The sequence below is a fragment of the Microplitis mediator genome, chromosome 7 (assembly GCF_029852145.1).
Source record: "Microplitis mediator isolate UGA2020A chromosome 7, iyMicMedi2.1, whole genome shotgun sequence".
Taxonomy (NCBI): domain Eukaryota; kingdom Metazoa; phylum Arthropoda; class Insecta; order Hymenoptera; family Braconidae; genus Microplitis; species Microplitis mediator.
This window is the reverse complement of record NC_079975.1, coordinates 7737521-7756779: the sequence shown is the minus strand read 5'-3', so window position 1 is coordinate 7756779 and position 19259 is coordinate 7737521. Positions and strand designations below refer to the sequence as shown.

The 19259-nt window shown below is 26.8% G+C and overlaps 3 protein-coding genes and 1 non-coding gene across 7 annotated transcripts; 3 read left to right on the top strand and 1 right to left on the bottom strand.

Annotated features, from left to right (window-relative positions):
* Positions 1-83: 83 nt before the first annotated feature.
* Positions 84-3947, top strand: LOC130672135 (malate dehydrogenase, mitochondrial). The gene is made up of 5 exons (XM_057476468.1): positions 84-374; positions 1513-1728; positions 2106-2378; positions 2465-2794; positions 3599-3947. The coding sequence occupies exons 1-5, from the start codon at positions 306-308 to the stop codon at positions 3725-3727; spliced, it is 1017 nt and encodes a 338-aa protein (XP_057332451.1). The 5' UTR covers positions 84-305; the 3' UTR covers positions 3728-3947.
* Positions 3948-4102: 155 nt separating this feature from the next.
* On the top strand, positions 4103-13337 carry LOC130672133 (arp2/3 complex-activating protein rickA-like). Of its 3 annotated transcripts, none has more exons than XM_057476464.1 (6): positions 4103-4781; positions 6754-6894; positions 6958-7128; positions 7347-7706; positions 9089-9193; positions 13206-13337. In XM_057476464.1, the coding sequence occupies exons 1-6, from the start codon at positions 4281-4283 to the stop codon at positions 13269-13271; spliced, it is 1344 nt and encodes a 447-aa protein (XP_057332447.1). In that variant the 5' UTR covers positions 4103-4280; the 3' UTR covers positions 13272-13337. The 3 variants fall into 3 exon arrangements, with proteins under 3 accessions (XP_057332447.1, XP_057332448.1, XP_057332446.1); XM_057476465.1 differs by lacking the exon at positions 13206-13337 and adding an exon at positions 9264-9568; XM_057476463.1 differs by lacking the exon at positions 13206-13337 and having other exon boundaries at positions 9089-9567.
* LOC130672537 (5S ribosomal RNA) lies at positions 5577-5695 on the top strand. The gene has a single exon (XR_008990718.1). It is a non-coding gene; the product is annotated as a 5S ribosomal RNA (ribosomal RNA).
* LOC130672136 (14-3-3 protein epsilon) lies at positions 9550-18940 on the bottom strand. Of its 2 annotated transcripts, XR_008990635.1 has the most exons (5): positions 18622-18940; positions 15096-15402; positions 14428-14771; positions 13230-13356; positions 9550-13153 (listed from the first exon to the last, which is right to left on the bottom strand). XR_008990635.1 is itself a non-coding variant. In XM_057476469.1 (4 exons), exons 1-4 carry the CDS (start codon positions 18683-18685, stop codon positions 13098-13100), a joined length of 771 nt encoding a protein of 256 aa, XP_057332452.1. In that variant the 5' UTR covers positions 18686-18930; the 3' UTR covers positions 9550-13097. The 2 variants fall into 2 exon arrangements, 1 of the variants encoding a protein (XP_057332452.1); XM_057476469.1 differs by lacking the exon at positions 13230-13356 and having other exon boundaries at positions 18622-18930.
* Positions 18941-19259: the final 319 nt, after the last annotated feature.

Genomic DNA, 19259 nt, shown 5'->3' with positions numbered 1-19259 from the left:
AGACAGAGCTGGCTTCATTGATATTTGAAACTGGGCTTTAAGGCATCAGTTAAAATCTCACTAGGCCAACTAAACCAGCAAGATCAATTTTTTAAGAGATCCAACATCATCATCATCATCCAACTTGGAGCGCTTCCAGCAACGAACTAGAACTACAAAAGAGGGACGACGTGTATCGTAGAAGGTCGTTTGGGTGTCATTTAGGGGTTATCGTCTAATTCAATAAAATCACATAAAATTTATAAATTTTAATTTTCAAAATATAATTTAAATTGTGTCAATTAATTGATTTTTTAAATTTCAAAATGTTGCCACGTTTTATTAAACCTGCAGTTATTGCTCAAGGAGCTAAACAATTATCAACCAGCACTCAGGTAAAGAATTTTAAATTTTAAATAATTTTATTTATTGCAATAAATTTTATGTTATTCTATAAAACCTTGATATCGTTATCTAATAACTGCTACTACAATCTTTCATTTTACGTTCATTAATTAATTATGATAATATTTTATAGATAATTTTTACATTGACGACATTGATTTTTAAATTAATAAGTTATTCAATGAATTATGCAACTGATTTAAGATAAAATAATAATAATTTTGCCAAATAATTATTTAATTAATTTTATTATAATTTTGAATGAGTGTAAATGCAGCAGGCATAAGAAAAGTTTTTAATTGCATATAAAAAAATTAAATAATTAAAATAATAAAATTTTAAAAAATGCATGTACTGATTTTTGAATTTTCTAAACGTGCATTTTTTTATTCTTATTTTATTTTATTATTTCAAAGTTTTAAAAATTGTCAGATGCCCGCTAATTTTATTGTCTTTAATTTATGAGTGTAAATGATGATACTGAAGTTAGACGACGTCTAATAATTTTTAGATTTTATTTTAGATGTTAAATTATAAAAAAAAAAAATTTGAAAAAAGTGCACCTGTAGTTTTTTAAATTCTCTACATGTGCATATTTTTAGTTTTTATTTTTTTGTAATTTATTTGTTGAAAAAAAAATCCCAAAATTTTTAATTGTCTGCTAATTTCAGGATCATGTGTAAATGTAGCAGGCATAAGACAATTTTTTAATTGCATATAAAAAAATTAGATAATTAAAATAATAAAATTTGAAAAAATGCATGTACTAATTTTTGAATTTTCTAAACGTGCATTTTTTTATTATTATTTTATTTTATTATTTCAGTTTTAAAAATTGTCAAATGCCCGCTAACTTTATTGTCTTTAATTTATGAGTGTAAATGTAGCAGACATAAGAAAATTTTTTAATTGCATATAAAAATATTAAATAATCAAAATAATAAAATTTGAAAAAATGCATGTACTGATTTTTGAATTTTCTAAACGTGCATTTTTTTATTATTATTTTATTTTATTATTTCAGAGTTCTATAAATTTTCAGACGTCCGCTGACTAATTTTATTGTCTTTAACTTTGAATATTAAATTTATATTAAAATAAATAAATAAATTGTTTTTATATTTTAAGCGAAATGCCAAAGTCGCTGTCATGGGAGCCAGTGGTGGTATTGGACAACCATTATCACTTTTGCTAAAGCAATCACCTCTTGTAACAGAATTATCTCTTTACGATATTGTCAATACTCCTGGTGTTGCTGCTGATCTGTCCCATATCGACACCCACTCAAAAGTTAAGGGTTTCACTGGTCCTGGAGAACTGAAAGATTCCCTCCGAGGTGCTCAGGTAAATTATTTAAATTTTTTTCATTGTCTATTTAATTTATCCAGTTGTTTTCTCTCTTTCGATTACCGGTTAATTCTTTCCAAAGATATCATACAGCAAAAACTAATTTTTTTTCCTCAATGAATTTTCTTTGGTTGAACAACAAAATAACAATTTTTTGACTTCGAAGAGCTCAAAAATTTACAAATCAAAACGTTTTCGAAGTTTCTGAGCTCGAAAACAGCGGGAAGTTTGATTGGTTTCTTCCCTAAAGAAGAAATCTATCAGTTTCTGTCCGCTAAATTGCATCTGTTCGTTTCGACTGGCAAGCAGGCATTGAAACTCACATTTAATGCAGATGATATGAAAAATATATTAACTTATTTATTTATTTCAAGGTTGTCATTATTCCTGCTGGTGTTCCTCGTAAACCGGGAATGACCCGTGATGATCTTTTCAATACCAACGCATCAATTGTAAGAGATTTGGCAGTAGCTATTGCTGAAGTTGCTCCAAAAGCTTTCGTCGCTATTATTTCAAATCCTGTTAACAGCACAGTACCTATTGCCAGTGAAGTTTTACAAAAAGCTGGTGTTTATGATCCAAACAGAGTTTTTGGAGTAACCACATTAGATATCGTTAGATCTAATGCCTTCATTGCTGAAGCTAAGGTATTTTTTATTTATTCTTATCATTGTGACGATTAGATAATTTTCAGTCATTAATATTTAATTGACATTTTTTATGATTTTACAAGGGTTTGGATCCTCAAAAAGTTTCAGTACCAGTAATTGGTGGTCACAGTGGTATTACTATAATTCCTGTTATTTCGCAAGCTAAACCAAGTGTCTCATTCCCAGATGACAAACTTAAAGCACTTACTGAAAGAATTCAAGAAGCTGGAACAGAAGTTGTTAAAGCTAAAGCTGGAACTGGTTCAGCTACTCTATCAATGGCGTATGCTGGTGCTCGTTTTGGTTTTTCATTAATTCGGGCACTCAATGGTGAACAAAATATCATCGAATGCGCTTACGTCAGATCTAATGTTACTGAAGCCAAATATTTTTCAACTCCTGTTCTTCTTGGCGTAAGTTTAATTTTGTCATTACCAAATATATATATATTAGACTGTGCCAAATAAAATCGATATTTCTTTTCGGTCCCATACGAAAATTCAATTGAATGTAACATGAAAGAAATTAAGTACCAAATTGGGTCCTCTAACTCATTTAAAAAACGCGCGCTCGTTTAAATAAAATTTATCATTCAAATAACATGGGAAATTTTTTTTTTAGTTTTGAAATTTTATGACTCGTTAATGGATCAATAAATTGCAACGACCATAAAATATTTTTGTAGATAATTGAATGCTCTACAAGAAAGGTCTCTTGTAATTTTTTGATAAATCTAACCGTTCAAAAATTATTGAAGCTTAAATTCAAATTTATGGTAAATTTCTCATTTTTTTTTTACTTTTCCAGCAAAATTATCAATCATTGCAAAATGTCATATGACCTTTCGTGTAGATCACTTTTTTTACAATTAAAACATGTTATTAAATAATTTTTTAATCTCACAGTTGAAAAATTACTGGTCTTAATTTATTGATCCATTAACGACTTATAAAATTTCAAAGTTTAAAAAATTTTTCCCATATTATTTAAATGAGAAATTTTGTTTTAAATGGGGACGCGTTTTGTGCATGAGTTGAAAGAAAGACCCAACTTGGTACCCAATTTTTTTATGTTACATTCATCATAATTTTCATGTGGGACCGAAAAAAAATCGATGTTATTTGGCAACCTAATATATATATATGCATATATATATACAATGTATTGCTTAATATATTTAAAATAAATAAATAAAATTATTATTTATTTTCTTTTAGAAAAATGGAGTAGAAAAGAATCTTGGCCTGGGAAAACTGAGTGCTTTTGAAGAAAAATTGTTGGCTGCAGCAATTCCAGAGTTGAAGAAAAATATCCAAAAAGGTGAAGACTTTGTAAATAAAAAGTGAACATCTTTGTAATCAAATAATAGATTATTGACACACGTAATTAATATACGTCTCAATTAAAAAAAAAAAAATTATAAACAATTCGTAAATAAAAACCCAATTCGCATCCTAAAAAAAAAAATAAATAAAATTTCGCATTTACTGCAATTAGTGCGAGTCATAAGTATCATAATGTGAAATAGTACAATTGAATGAATAAATGAATAAAACGATAAATATATACATGAATTATATTTTATTTTAGTATAGTACAGAAATAATTATAAGAGCACCGACTTTATTTAGCTTTTGAAGGTTTGTTTACTTCCCTACTATTTATTTTTACTTTAATCTTCCAAGTATAAATATATATATATATAGTATAGTAGTATACTAGGATTAAGTAATCAATTGAAAGTAGTAACTAGTGTTAGATTGTGGTTTTGAAAATAATCAGGTTATTAAAAATAATTTTTTATTGTAAAATAAATTATTTTTAATTTTAATTAAAATACAATCGGAGTAAAAGTGAATGAAAGAAAATTTATGATATTAAATATAATTAATAATAATAATGACATCTTCAGAGTATTTTTTGACTGATGAAAAATTAAGTCCGAAAGTTATTGCCCGGCTTAAAAAATTTGAATTAAATTTCGATATAATTGAAGATGATCCAGACTCTGGAGCGCTAAATTATTATGATAAAACGAAAGCAGATCGATTTCAAATATTTGACGAAAAATTTTGTGATAAAAATGTGACGATTAAAAATAATGATATTTATCAGCATCTTGATGTAATTGAGCGGCAATTGTTGACTGAGAAGGATGTAAATATAATGGGACCACATTATTTAGATCATTCTAAAATAGACGAATCAAAACAATCAGCTGTTAATTTTTTTGATGTTGAAAATATTGAATTTACTCCGGGGACGATAAGTGGGTCTGTTAAATTTAATGAAGAAAGTAATAATTTTAATAAAGTGAGAACACAATTGAATAATTCACTGGAACCTGTTAATTTGATCGTTATTAATTCCGAGTCTGAATTTGAATCTAAAATAACAAATGTAAGTTTTTTAAATATATTGTGTAGCCAAGTAACATAGAGATAAATTTAAGATGTCATAGAGATGTCTCCAAGTAACCAGTTAGCTTTGTGACATCTATAAGATAGCAGTTTTTTGACCTATTGATAAGGCATCAAAATGTTGACAAAATAATCAGAAAATCGTTACCGAAAAAATATCTGCTTAAAAAACTTGATACAAGTGACGACGAAAAGTAAATTACAAATGATTGTCAAGTAAGTCATCATCTAAATGGTTTTTAAATTGAAATGACTTTTTTTAAGAAGGGAAAAAGAGGACAAATTTTCTATGATTCCCAGGACCAATATCTGTACGTCTTATTTATTTAAGAAAACTTGGCTCTGAGACAAAATAAAAATTGTCTTGTCCTCTTAAAAAACATCTTTATGACATCTAGTTGCCTCTATGCTACGTGGGTTTTAAAAGGACAAGACCATTTTTATTTTGACTCAAAGCCAAGTTTTTTTAAATAAATAAGACGTACAAATGTTGATCCTAGAAGTGATAGAAAATTCGTCTTCTACTCGTCTTAAATAAAAAAAAAAATTATTTCAATTGACCAGTCGTTTAGATGACTAATTTGACAATTATTTGAATTTAAATTTTTGCCGCCGTTTGTATCAAGTATTTTTTTATTAATACATTTTCATAAATTAAATAAAAGTCTTAAATGTCCAAAAATGGAGCAGTAGCCACAAATGGTACTTCTACTCCAAATAAGTTTTATGATTTGATAGCAAGTGTATATATAGTACAGGATAATATATTGAAATTGCCAACTGCCATATCATGCTGAGATCACCCGTTCTCGTCTGATCACGGAAGTTAAGCAGCATTGAGCGTGGTTAGTACTTGGATGGGTGACCGCTTGGGAACACCACGTGCTGTTGGCATTAATTTTTTTTTCTCCATTTTCCTCTAATTAGAACAAAAAAGTTTTTTTGTGTCAAGTCTTGTAAGCAGATATTTTTTTGATGACCTTTAATTTCTAATTGTTTTGTCAACATTTTGGAGCCTTATCTATAGATCAAAAAACAGCCTCAAAACATGATTCTGAAGTTAGCCGACGTCTACTGTTTGGATTTTTTTCAAAACGATGAATTATAAAAGAAAAAAAATATTTTTAAAAATTGCACCTATAGCTTTGTTATTTTTCTACATGTGTATTTTTATTTCGCAATGAATTTGTTGAAAAAAAAATTCGAAATTTTTTGTCAACTTAATTCAGGATCATCCCCAAAACTGTTATCTCATAGGTGTCACAAAGCCAACCCTATTAAAAAAATTCCCATGGGATTGTGTAAACTCATATAGGAAAGTATGAATTTATGTAAGAATCCATAGAAATTAAGATAGAAGTGTATGGATTTATATAAGAATCCATGTAGGAAATCATAAGTATCTAGAATTCCCCTATAGAAAACCCACATAGAAAACTGTGGGTACCTGGATTCCCATGTAGGAATTTCACACAGGAAACTGAGTACTTGAATTCCCATATAGAAAACCCACATAGGAAACTGTGAGTACCTGGATTCCCATGTAGGAATTTCACACAGGAAACTGAGTACTTGAATTCCCATATAGAAAACCCACATAAGAAACTGTGGGAACCTGGATTCCCATGTAGAAAATTGGTTGCATGGATTTCTTTGTGGGAAATCCATATAAGAATCTGGTTTTCAATCTAAGAAATTTCTATAGAATCCGGAGTATCTGGATTCCAATGTCTATCGTCTATTGATACGCGTACATAAATAAAAGAAGAGATTAATATTCCTATAGGAAATCATATAAAAATCTATCGAAAAACGCCATGCGAGAACCCACATAAGAATCTAGGCTGGATTTCCATATGGATTTTTTGATAGGGAAGTGTGTTACTTGGGTACTTTTAATTAATTTAAATAGTTACTATAATATTTAATGTCATTATGATTTATATTTACAGCAACTGTCATTCCAACGAAGTACAGATGACAGTATTATATCAAAAAGAATAATATATTCATTAATTAAATTTGAGTGGTTGAAAATACCTTTTAAAAAAATATCTACGCTCAGTAATTGGATTAAATTTTTTTTAAAAAAGGTAAACAATATTTTATTTTTGTAATTAATTTTGATTATTACTAATGTGTAATTTATTTAATAGAAATGCCACAGGATTTATAAATTTTTTAATTCAGAGTTGAAAATTTATAATGAAAATAAAGAAGAATTAAGTCAAGTAATAACTTTATCACATAATAAGAGTACGGAAAATAATAAAATGTTATTTTTATTGACTGAAAAAATTAATGGTATGAAAGAAGAAGTTATTGAGGTAAACATTGATACTAAAAATGCCAGAGATCTGACAATTTTATTTTTTTAAAAATTAATCAGCATTTTATTCAAAATTTTTAAAAATCATTCGTGTATTTTTTTATTAATGTTTAATTTATTTATTTAAAAATAAAGAAAAGATGTCAGTGGTCTAGTGACGTTTTTTAAAAATTTAAATTTTCAAATTATATTTTATATAAAAAATTAATTTTCCAGATTCGTACTACAAGTGAAGCAATGTTTACTTTTTTAAAAAGTGAAGTACAAAGTCTGAAAAGTATAAATAAAAAATTATCTGACGACAACGATGAATTGATAAAGGAGTTGAAAAACGTTTCTCAGATATTGGAAATAAATAAATTTAATTCAAAAGATTCTTCTAAAAAACCAGAATCTTCTTGTGTACCACCACCGCCTCCACCACCACCGTTACCTTTGTCGAGGACACCCGGTGTGAAAAAAACTCCAAAAAATAATAAAACACGTACTCCAAAAAAATGTTTGATGCCACAGGAGACACGACCGGTTATAACAATGGATGATCTTCTTAAAGTGACACTAAGAAAAGCACCTCAGGTTAACATCCTATTAAATTATTATTATTATCAGGAGTTGTACGAATCAAATGATTCGAAAATTTTCAAATTATTCGTAACTTTTCATGAGTGTGAATGTAGCAGACGAGACAAATTTTAAATTACAATTAAAAAAATTAAACAATTAAAAATATAAGGGCCAGTTTTTCAAACCGAGTTTATTTTTATCCGGGCTTTAATTAATATTGCTGGTATATCTATATATCAATCATATATAGATATACCAGCAATGATAATTAAATAATCCTGAAGTTAGCAGACAATTCAAAATTTTTGGATTTTTTTTGAACAATTAAATTTGAATAAAAAAAAAAACTAAAAATACGCACATGTAGAAAATTTAAAAAACTACATGTGCAATTTTTTCAAATATTTTTTTTCTTCTGGTTTATCGTCTAAAAAAAATCAAAAAATTATTAGACGTCGGCTAGCTTCAGTATCATGATAATTAAACCCGGATTAAAAATAAACCTGGTTTAAAAAACTGGCCCTAAGAATTAAAAAAATGCACATAATGATTTTCAAATTTTATGAATGGGCATTTTTTAAATTTTATTCTATTTACATTTATTTAGTTCACTTATTTCAAAATTTTTTAAATTCACAATTTTCAGCTACACTCCCACTCATGACTTTATGATCCTGAAGTTTGCAGATAATTTTTTGATTTTTTTTTTGTAATAAATCAATTACAATAAAACAAAAACTAGAAATATGCACATGTAGAGAATTTAAAAAACTATAGGTGCAATTTTGTGAAATATTTTTTTTGGTAATTTATAATTGAAAAAAAAAATTCAAAAATTATTAGACGTCAGCTAATTTCTGTATCATCTGATGAGTGTGAATGTAACTGACAAGAAATTTTCTAAATTTTTGAATAATAAACAAAAAAATGTAAGTATACTAAAAATTAAAAAATGCGTATTTAGATCAATGAAAAATCCGTACGCGCATTTTTTTAAATTTCATTATTTTATTTAATTTATTCATTTATTTAAAATTTATAAAATGTCTCATGTCTGCTACATTCAAACTCATATTATCTAAAGTTAGCAGCAAATTAACAATTTTTGAATTTTTATTTCAACAATTCAATTAAAAAAAACTAAAAATATCCACATGTAGAAAATTTAAAAAACTACAGGTGCAATTTTTTGAAATAATTTTATTTTTTTAATTTGTCGTTTTTAAAAAAATCCAAAAATTATCAGACGTCGGCAAACTTCAGTATCATGAATAATTCGATATCTTACAATTCGAATTATTCGATTCTATACGAATAATTAGTAAATTCGAAATATTTACACACCCTAATTATTATTATTAAAAATAAAAATAATTAAAAAATTCAAATTTTAGGAGAAACCAAAACCAGTAGATTCAGATCCTCGACCTGTGATATCCTTGGAGATGCTAAAAAATGTGAAACTTAAATCAGTTAAAAATCGAAGTCACAATTATAAAGTAAGATCACCACATGGTCTAAAAAGTCGTAGTAAATTTCAAAATATAAATCTCTCTCCTATTATGGCAGGAGCTGTTAGTCCTTTGAGTAGAATCCTGAGTCAAAAAGAAGGTTTTAAACGCAAACCCAGAAAGATTCTTATGAGTCCTGGAATTAAGGATCAAATCGATAATATCGGTGACGAATAAACTAACTGAGTTTCTAATAAAACTGACAAGATTTGTTGTTAAATCTCTAATTATTTAAAGTTGTTAATTAAAAGATTTATTATATTTAACTCCGTACTTAAAAATCTTTACCATAAAAAGCTGCATTATTTCATTTATGTAAAATAAAATTTTATTTGAAACACAAATTCTTTGATTATCTTATTTATTTATAGCATTTTATCATGTGGCTTTACAGTTTATTTCGTTTAAATTTAAATTTTATTTAATATTTTTAAAAATGAAATGCAGTGAAAAATTTATTCGCTTTATTATTTATTGAGACTTTTAAATAATTTTAAATCTTAAATACGATCTAGTCCATCCTGCCGTAGCTCTTGTCAATAATTACTACATTTTTTTTCCCTCAACTATTAATTATGTGGATTTAAAAATTTACTCTCGATTTACTGTTTAAATTTAATTTTTAAAAATAAAAATAAATTTATTTTCATATTTAATTTGAATGATAATACGCCGACGACAAGTAATACTAAAAATGTTAATTAAATTAAAATTTTATTTATTAGTTTAATGAAACTATAAAATCGGTAGTTATAAAAAACAATAATAATCTATTGTATTTAAAAATCATGACAAAAATTAAACTACTTAATTGGTAATAAATTATGATTCTTAAATTAGTAGACAATTAACAATTTTCGGATTTTTTTTTTCAACATCAATTACAAAAATAAAAAAAATAAAAATATGCACGTGTAGAAAATTAAATAAACTATAAGTGCAATTTTTTTAAATATTTTTTTTTTATAATTTATTTATTATTTTAAACAAAATCAAAAAATTATTAAACGTCAGCTAATTTCAGTATCATAAGAAATTTCCCGCGTAAAAAAAGTCCGTTTCAAAAATAATTCAAAATAGTTCGACAGTGGAACTTATAGACTTGAGACAGATTAGAATCCGAGTGAAACTTTTGTAACTTTGATAATAAAAAAAAAAGTTCTTTCATTCAAAATTCGATCATATAAAGTCCGAGATAAATTTTTTTTTTACTATCGAAATTACAAAAGTTCAAAAAAAGTTTCACTGAAAGTTCTACTCTGTCTTAAGTTCAGAAGTTCTACACGTCGAACTATTTCGGGGTAATTTTGGAACGAATTTTTTTTTACACGAGATTATGATGAAAAAAAATTATCATTGAAAATGGAATCAATCTTTTTTTTACACATACAATAATTACGATATTTACTAATTGTCAATAAAACATGTACTTAATGTTACAAAAAGTTTTTTTTCTCTTGTTATAACATTCATTCATTCATTTATATTTATCTGTTTAAATGAACATAATGTCACGGGGGAAGAATTAAAAAAATCACGAGAAATTAAGGGTATTTTCTAAAACTGCCCCCACTTTTTAAAAATATTTAATATCTTTCGTCATAGACGTATTAAAATTTTATTAATCAATCAAAGAAAAATTGAAGCATTAATTTAAAAATTTCGCTGATATAAATTTTTTAAAATTTACTTAAAGTTGATATCAATTGGGAAATTTGTTAAAAAAATTTCAGTAAAATTTTCTTATCAATTTTAAAATTTTTTACACAGAAAAAAAACAATTTCTTGGCGCAAGAAAAATTTTTGTATCGTAAAACAAAAAAAAAAAATTTATTAATGTAAGAAATTTTTTTTTGGTTTCAAAAAATTTTCTTTTTCAATTCAAAATACAAAAAATTTCTTAGGTCAAGTAAAAAAATTTTTTTTTCTGTGTAGGCTTAAATTTATTCACAAAATTTCGTTCGACTCCTAGTTGATAACTAAATATTTTTTTTTAAATCTTCATCTCAGTGAAATTGTCTTTTTTTAAATGCTTCAACTTTTATAATTAATTAATAAAATTCTGACAGGAGTAATTGAATATTTTTCACAAGTGGGTGGTACTGTCTGAGAATGCCCTCAATTAATATAAAAATATGTGTTGCTTTAAAATTGTTGATATTCATATATATATTAAACAATAAAAGAAAGAAAATTATTAACAAATCATGATACAGAGCAATTTATTAATTTGTAAATATTGTATTTAAGTATCACTACTGAATACAATCAACGCAAGTAATTATGAAAAAATAAAAAAAAATATAGTACATATTCAGCAGATTTTTTTTCATTGTATAATTTTAAATTCTTAAACAATAATTAATATTAGTAAAGTTCAATAAAATCATGTATACAATTAAGATTTTATTTTTCCAATTTATTAACTGCCGGTTTATTTATTTTTTTTCATGAGGATACAAGAGAAAAAAAAAACTTTTTATCATTAATAAAAATATGACCAGAAAATAATCAACTTATTTTTTTTTTACAATTATACTCATAATTAATAAAATTTAATATCATCCAAGTGCATCACAATCAATGAGAAATAGACTTGTGATATATAACTATTATAAATCTTACGAAAAAAAACTTACATTAATATAAATAAAATACCATTTTGTTAATTAATTTTTTTTTCAGAATAATGAAAAGTAGATGCACTGTAGTAAGCTCTAGTTTTTTTTTTATTTTATTTTATTACAGGTGCTAAGCTAACGATTACCGACGAGATTGTTTATTTATTGCGATGGGTTTGAGATCCTTAATTCTATAATTGTTTTGTTTATTTTTATTTTTAATTCCTTAACGTCGCGATTTATTACATTTAAATTCATGCATTAATTATTTCGTACCGCTGTTATTTAAATAATCGATATGGGACAACAAACGTCTTGAAAAGATTTACAAATAATCGCGATTGTATTTTAATAGGAGGGTTTTAAAACGAAAAGAGGAGAGTATTAGCCAGCATGATTACTTTTTTTTTCTTCTTTATAAGTATAATATTTATAATTTATAAAATATGTGAATTGCGAGAAGGAACATTTTACACAATAAATATAAATTTTTAAATTATTATAAACGTATATTTAAATTCAAATTAAGAGAAAATAAAATAAAAAATTTAATTAGTACTTTAGTAAATTTTACTTTTTAAATTTAAATACAAGAATATCATGAAAAATATATCGTATACATAAAAAATAAAATAAAGGGAACAATTGAAATAATAAAAATAAATTTAAAAGACATTTAATAAGTTGTTAAGTAAATTTTCGATATGTAAAAATTTTTTAATGTTTCTTCGCGCAAAAATGTCACATTAATTAATAAGAGTACATAATACATAATACAATAATAATTAATATTTAATTTATTTATGTACTCAGTAATTATTATTATGTTTTTTGTATACATGTGCACATATTGTAAATATAGTTGTTAAAAATTTAAACTTACCACAAGATTTATTTTCATTTCCAATTTTTTAAATATAGGTTTTTTTTTTTTTTGCTTTTTTTATGTTTTATAAGGTTGTATTATTAACGAGTTATAACTGTAAGTAAGTCACGTAATTACTAAAGATCTCACATTATTTTTTTTAAATTATCCACCCTCTCTTCAATTGTCGTTTTAACCCTCCCTCTTTTCTCTTCTTATTTTCTTCCCACCGCGACATTCAACTCCCTCAATTTTAATTCTTTCATTATTATTATTATTTTATTATTATTATTATTTTTTGTTGGTTTGTTTGTTTAATTACTTAATTATTAAGAGTTTATTTGTTGTTGTTTTATTTTTATTGTGTCCCAATTGTATGCGCAAATAACACTCACTGAAACTAAAGTTACGATACATCCTGATCGTCTACATCTTGCGTTTGTTCTTTTTGTTCGCCATCACCTGATTAAGAAAATTAATAAATTAAATTAGTTAATTATATTTATGATTAAAGGGGATTTATTATTTGCAAGCATACCAATCAGTAGAAGAAATGACGGGGATTAAGGACGAAATATAAGTATGGAAGTAGTTTTAAGGATGAGTATCATTGTCGTCGGATAGAGGATTATCAACAGGCAGTAACGATTGTTCAGTATCAGACTCTGAATTTTAAAGGAATATGTATTAGACTGATTAAAAAAAATCGACTTTTTTTTTCTCAAAATCCTCTACTAAATTAATATTAATATTTAGAGGCCACTCATTTTTTATTTCCGTTTAAATAACATGGGATAAAAAAAATTTTGTTTGGAATTTTATACCTCGGTGCTCATTGTACAAGTGCTCAGGGTGTAATTTCGTAGGGAATTAAACGGTTGACAAAAAAAGTCTCATCATTTTTTGATAAATTTGTTTGTTCCAGTTATTGGAACTGGAAGTCAAATTTAGAGTAAATTTTGAGATCTTTTTACTTTTCCGGCGAAACTATCAGAGTTATCACAAAATTTTATAGGATCTTTTTTGTAGACAATTTTATTCCCTACAAATTATCTCTAATAAAGTTTTCCAAAATTCCTCATTGTTCTCTAGTTATTTCCATTTTAACGACAAGCTTTTTAAAAAAACGATGTTGTGATCGATTTCAAGAGCTTGACATAAAAATAGAAATAACTAGAAAACTATGCGGAATTTTAGAAAACTTTATCAGAAATAATTTGTAGGGAATTAAATTGTCTACAAAAAAAATCTTATGACATTTTGTGATAACTCTAATAGTTTCACCAGAAAAGTAAAAAGATCTCAAAATTTACTTTAAATTTGACTTCAAGCTCCAATAACTTTTGAACAGGCAAATGTATAAAAAAATGATGAGACTTTTTTTGTCGACCGTTTAATTCCCTACGAAATTACACCCTGAGCACCTGTACAATGAGCACCGGGGTATAAAATTCTAAACAAAAATATTTTTTTCCGTTATTTAAATGGAAATAAAAAATTAGCGACCTCTAAATATTAATTTTAAGAGCTCAAATTTTAACAGGCATCTTATTTCACTTCCCTTCAACTATTTAATGAGGGTTTCGAGAAAAAAAAATAGTTGATTTTTTTGAATCTTATAGTCTTATAGTCAACTATGAAAAAATATATATATATATTCAAGGCAGTTTAAAAAAATAAATGGTTAGGGTAAAAGTTTATTTATAAATTTATCGGAAAACAATTTAATATCGTACCATCACCCTGCATGTCCGAGGTCCATAAAGTGAGGTTGTCCCTGAGTAGTTGCATAATAAGGGTAGAATCTTTGTAGCTCTCTTCAGATAGAGTATCGAGTTCAGCAATGGCATCATCGAAAGCTGCTTTTGCCAAACGACATGCTCGATCTGGACTATTCAATATCTCATAATAAAAGACGGAAAAGTTTAGGGCTAATCCTAAACGAATTGGATGAGTAGGAGGGAGTCCTGTCATTGCGATTTCACTCGCTTCTTTGTATGCTATTAAGGATTTCTCAGCGGCTTCTTTCCTGTCAGTGCCGATAGCAAATTCTGCTAGGTAACGATGGTAATCACCCTTCCTAAAAATATAATAAAAATACATTGTATTGTTATGCAATTCAAATGTATTCAATAAAAAAAAATAATATTCCATTCTATTAAATATTTAATAATAGCCAATGGTTTTATTTTTATTAAATACTTTGTATTGAATTTTAATTCTATAAAGTTGTAGTATCAGAGCTTAATAAAATTCCAATAAAGCGAAACAAAGTGATACTGTTACTAGAAGAAAAGTTTTTATTTTATTATTTAATTAAAAGTGTAGCTTTTAAAAGGGATAAAAGCTTCAGCAATTTACTATAAATTAAGAAAAAAATATTTATAAAATATAGATTTCTTACATTTTGTAATAGAAGACTTTGGACTCGCCTGTTGAGGCGCAAGGAATGAGATGCTTATCGAGGACATCGAGTATGTCCGCGCAAATGTCTCTAAGCTCTTTTTCAACTTGAGATCTGTATTGACGAATCATTTCGAGTTTTTCTTCCGCTCCTTTATTTTCTTCTTTTTGTTCGATACTAGAAATTATTCGCCAGGAAGCTCTTCTAGCACCAATAACATTCTTGTATGCAACAGACAATAAATTTCTCTCCTCTACAGTTAACTCGACGTCTAAGGAAGCAACTTTTTTCATTGCCTCAACCATTTCTGTAATATTTAAACAATTTTATTTAGTCATATTAACAAAAATCATGATCAGAGGTTCAATATTTTTACATTGATCGTTATGTACATGAATAAGTTTCATGAAGGATAAAAAAGAGAAAAGAAAAATAAATAATTATACAAAATTTACACTTTGAGCGATGGATTGTAAGATAAATACTTAATAACAACAGATTGCACGTAAGGGGTTGATGGTTTGTTGTAATCCAGTAGCAGCTTTTTAACGATCGTACGAAAAGATTCGTAGGGACAACCAAATAAGTTCACGTCTGAACAAATCGCATTGACTGAATTGGCTATTCTGCTGATAGGCCCAGAACGGACATAGTTTTTTAAGGATTTTTCGGTATTTAACAGCCGGCTATGTCGTAGGCCCGTTTTGGGACAGATAAATTCAAAGCATTCGAGTATTTCTGGTGAATCAATGTGACCGTTTATCACTTTATAAAAAAATGAAATGTCGTTAACTTGCTTTACTTTTGCTAGATAATTGATTCGGAGGTAATCATATACTGCTCTAGTGTCCAAATTATTAAATTATAAAATGAAAACAAAAATTTTATTACGGCTAAAAAAAATTTCTTGACCCAAAAAATTTTTTTTCGACCTAAGAAAATTTTTTATTCAATTCATGATGCAAAAAATTTCTCGAGACAAGTAAAAACTTTTTTGGAGCGAGTAAAACTTATTTGTGTCAAGAAATCATATTTTTCTGTGTATGAATTTATAGTTTCAGACTCTTTTGTTAACTTTTTTTGACTTTCCATTAAAAGTGATAAATTTTGTAATTTTTTTCAAGTACAAAATACAGTCAGAAAAAAACTGATTTTTAACTATTTCTGCTTTTTTTCACTAATTTTAATAGTATCAAGTCAATCATTGATTTTTCCCTTCCCATTGAATTTTCAAAAGTATAAAGAGTATTTAAGAGCCGACTAGGTCATAGGCCCGTTTTGGGAGACAAATTAAAAGCATTCGAGTATTTCTAGTGAGTCAATGTGACCATTTATCACTTGATTTATTTTCACTAGATAATTAATTTACATATATTTTATTTTAAATTTCCAGCATTTAAAAATGGCCATTTTTTCTCATTATCATTTATCTTCATTGAAGAAAACATTTGTATGAAGTTGTAAAAGTTAACAAAAGTAAATAAAGTGTAGTGAAATTTATGTAATGAGGCTGAGAATGAGTATAAAGGTGATATATAGTAGTTTGTATAATACAGAAACAGAGGATAGCGGGTGCAGATCAATACTTTCCTTTAGCTATGACCTCCCTTTCTACACCCCACTCCCCGTTTCAAGCGCACCCTCTGTCGTCTTTCAGAACCCTCAAATTTAACCCCAACTTTTTTACACCTTTTCATTCTTTTAAATAAAACAATTCCCATATTTTTAACACTTTACATACTCATACTTTGCTATTTTTTTATCTTTACATCTATTTATTTATAACAGTAATAATCCTGTTAGACCCAACCGTTTATTAAAAATTGCTCAAGTAACAGCTAAATATTTTAATCCCATTTTATACCTCAATAGTTACCGTTAATTTTTTCTCCATTTAAATTTTATTTTACTGCCCATTAAAATTGTGATAAATTATCAAATGTCTCATATAATTTCAGTACAGTAGATTATCACTACGAGTACTAAAATGCGAAATATTTAAATCAATAAAATATTAAAATTTGAATTTGAATTTTTTTATGTTCATGGAAAATAAATGAGTATATTTTTGTAACAGCAAATTGGAAAAGTATTTTTACAATACGATCACGTGGATGTTTAGACTTGAAAATAATTTTTTTTTTTTTAAGTTGAATGATTGGGTTAGGATACAGTTAAACGTTTACTATTAGAGATATCACAGCAGTTAAATATAGTTATTACTTCTACACTAAAATTGCGGCGTAACATATTTATAAAGATGACACAAATATGTTAGAAAAAAAAATATACTTATTATCAATCTTATATATTTAAATAAATAAAATTTCGACTGATCCTCAATAATTACTGTAACTGTAGCAGAGATCAAATTCAAAATTACAAGTAAATAGATTAAATAATTTTAAAAATGCACTCATAAATTTTTAAATTTTTTAAATGCGCAATTTTTTAAAATTTAATTTTATTAATTATTTACTCCATTTATTAATAATTAAAAATTTTTCTGCTACATTCACACTCAATAATTATCGTTAATTCAAATTCAAATTTTTAAAAATAAATAATTAATACCCGTAAGTAATTATGGAGTAATTCGTTAGCTAGGGATAAAAAAAAAATTTCGTAATTAAAATTTTAGAGGAAAAAATAAATAAAATACAAGGGTTAAAATTGACATGCAGATAAAAGCGAAGATTTAAAAAAATTATCAGACGTGATTTTTCCCATGGTCGATTTCTCAAGGCCGAGGTCAACAGGAGGTAAAATAAGGAGAATAGAAAGAGAAGGAGAGAAGATGCGCACAACACGTTACTACGTACATAGTAAACTATGTTGATAAAGTTAGCATTTAATTGTCCTGCGTCATCAATCCAGTGATAACTTTAAACAATAATATATCTGTATATTATAATTAAAAATGAAAACCTGAGATTTGTATCTCTCATCTGGGTATAAGTTTGATCACGCCGCCTAGCAACGTCGTATCCGAGGAGCTCTTTCGATTCTCTTGTCATGAGTATGTAGTATAGGCTAAGCGACAGAATAAACCGAATAAAGAAGAGAGAAAGCGCTTGAGAAAGAGATAAAGCTAAAGAGAAAGATAGAAACTAAGAGTGAGGGAGACGAGTATTGAATGCCAACGAGAACCTTCCATTTAACCATAATATTTGTCTATGTCTATTTAAATAATTTAAATAAATTTATTGCAATTAACCGCCAGTGTAATTGCAATTTAAATTTATTTTTTAAAATAATTATTTTACTAGACATTACTATATATTTTTCACGTACACTTTGTGTCCTTGTCATGCACCCTACCTACCCTCGACGCTTTCCGGTATCCTGACCATCATGACTAATTTTAATAAAATATATACTACCATGATATTTAAATAAATTTATAATTGCAATTGACATAACGTTTTAAAAATAATTTATGACAAATACCATGGACAGATAATATGTTGTAGTATTTATTATTGAGCCTAAAAAGTATATAATGAAATAATAAATGTGTGCTCACCATCATAACGCTCCGCCTGTTCGGCAAGCTTTGCCTTGTAGACATTATCCTCACGTTCGGCCATTATTTATATTATATTTAATATAAATATGAACGTAAATAAATGATTTTAAATATTATTATTAATAAATATATCAATTAAATATGTAGTATTACAATGAGGATAGATTTTGTTATAACTAACAACGGCTTCACGTACTGCCGCTCGTGAGCTCACTGAGCAAGATGGCGGCGCCCGCCAACAATCGAAAGCAGTTCCTGGTTGAGCGCAGAATCAAAACGTTACAAGCGTCAGATAGTCAGGCCTTCCTTCTTCCACTTTACATCAACTGTATCGAGCAAATGTATGGCACTCTATGGTAAATGGTATTACTACGCGTTGGTATGACGTCACGTTTTAGACGAAAGGATCCAGGGATGATGGAATGGAAACACCTGCCCCGGTGCTACTACTCCAACACCTTTTTTTTAAAATGGATTTCTTTAATAACTGATAACTACTCAGTAATTTTTTAAAATTAATAACACTCGGTTATTTTGGTTTAATTGTTTTTTTAATTTGGTCATTAGAGCAGATGTTTATTTAAATTTTTAGAAAAAATTGATATTTTAATTGTGATTGATACCAACTTTAATTT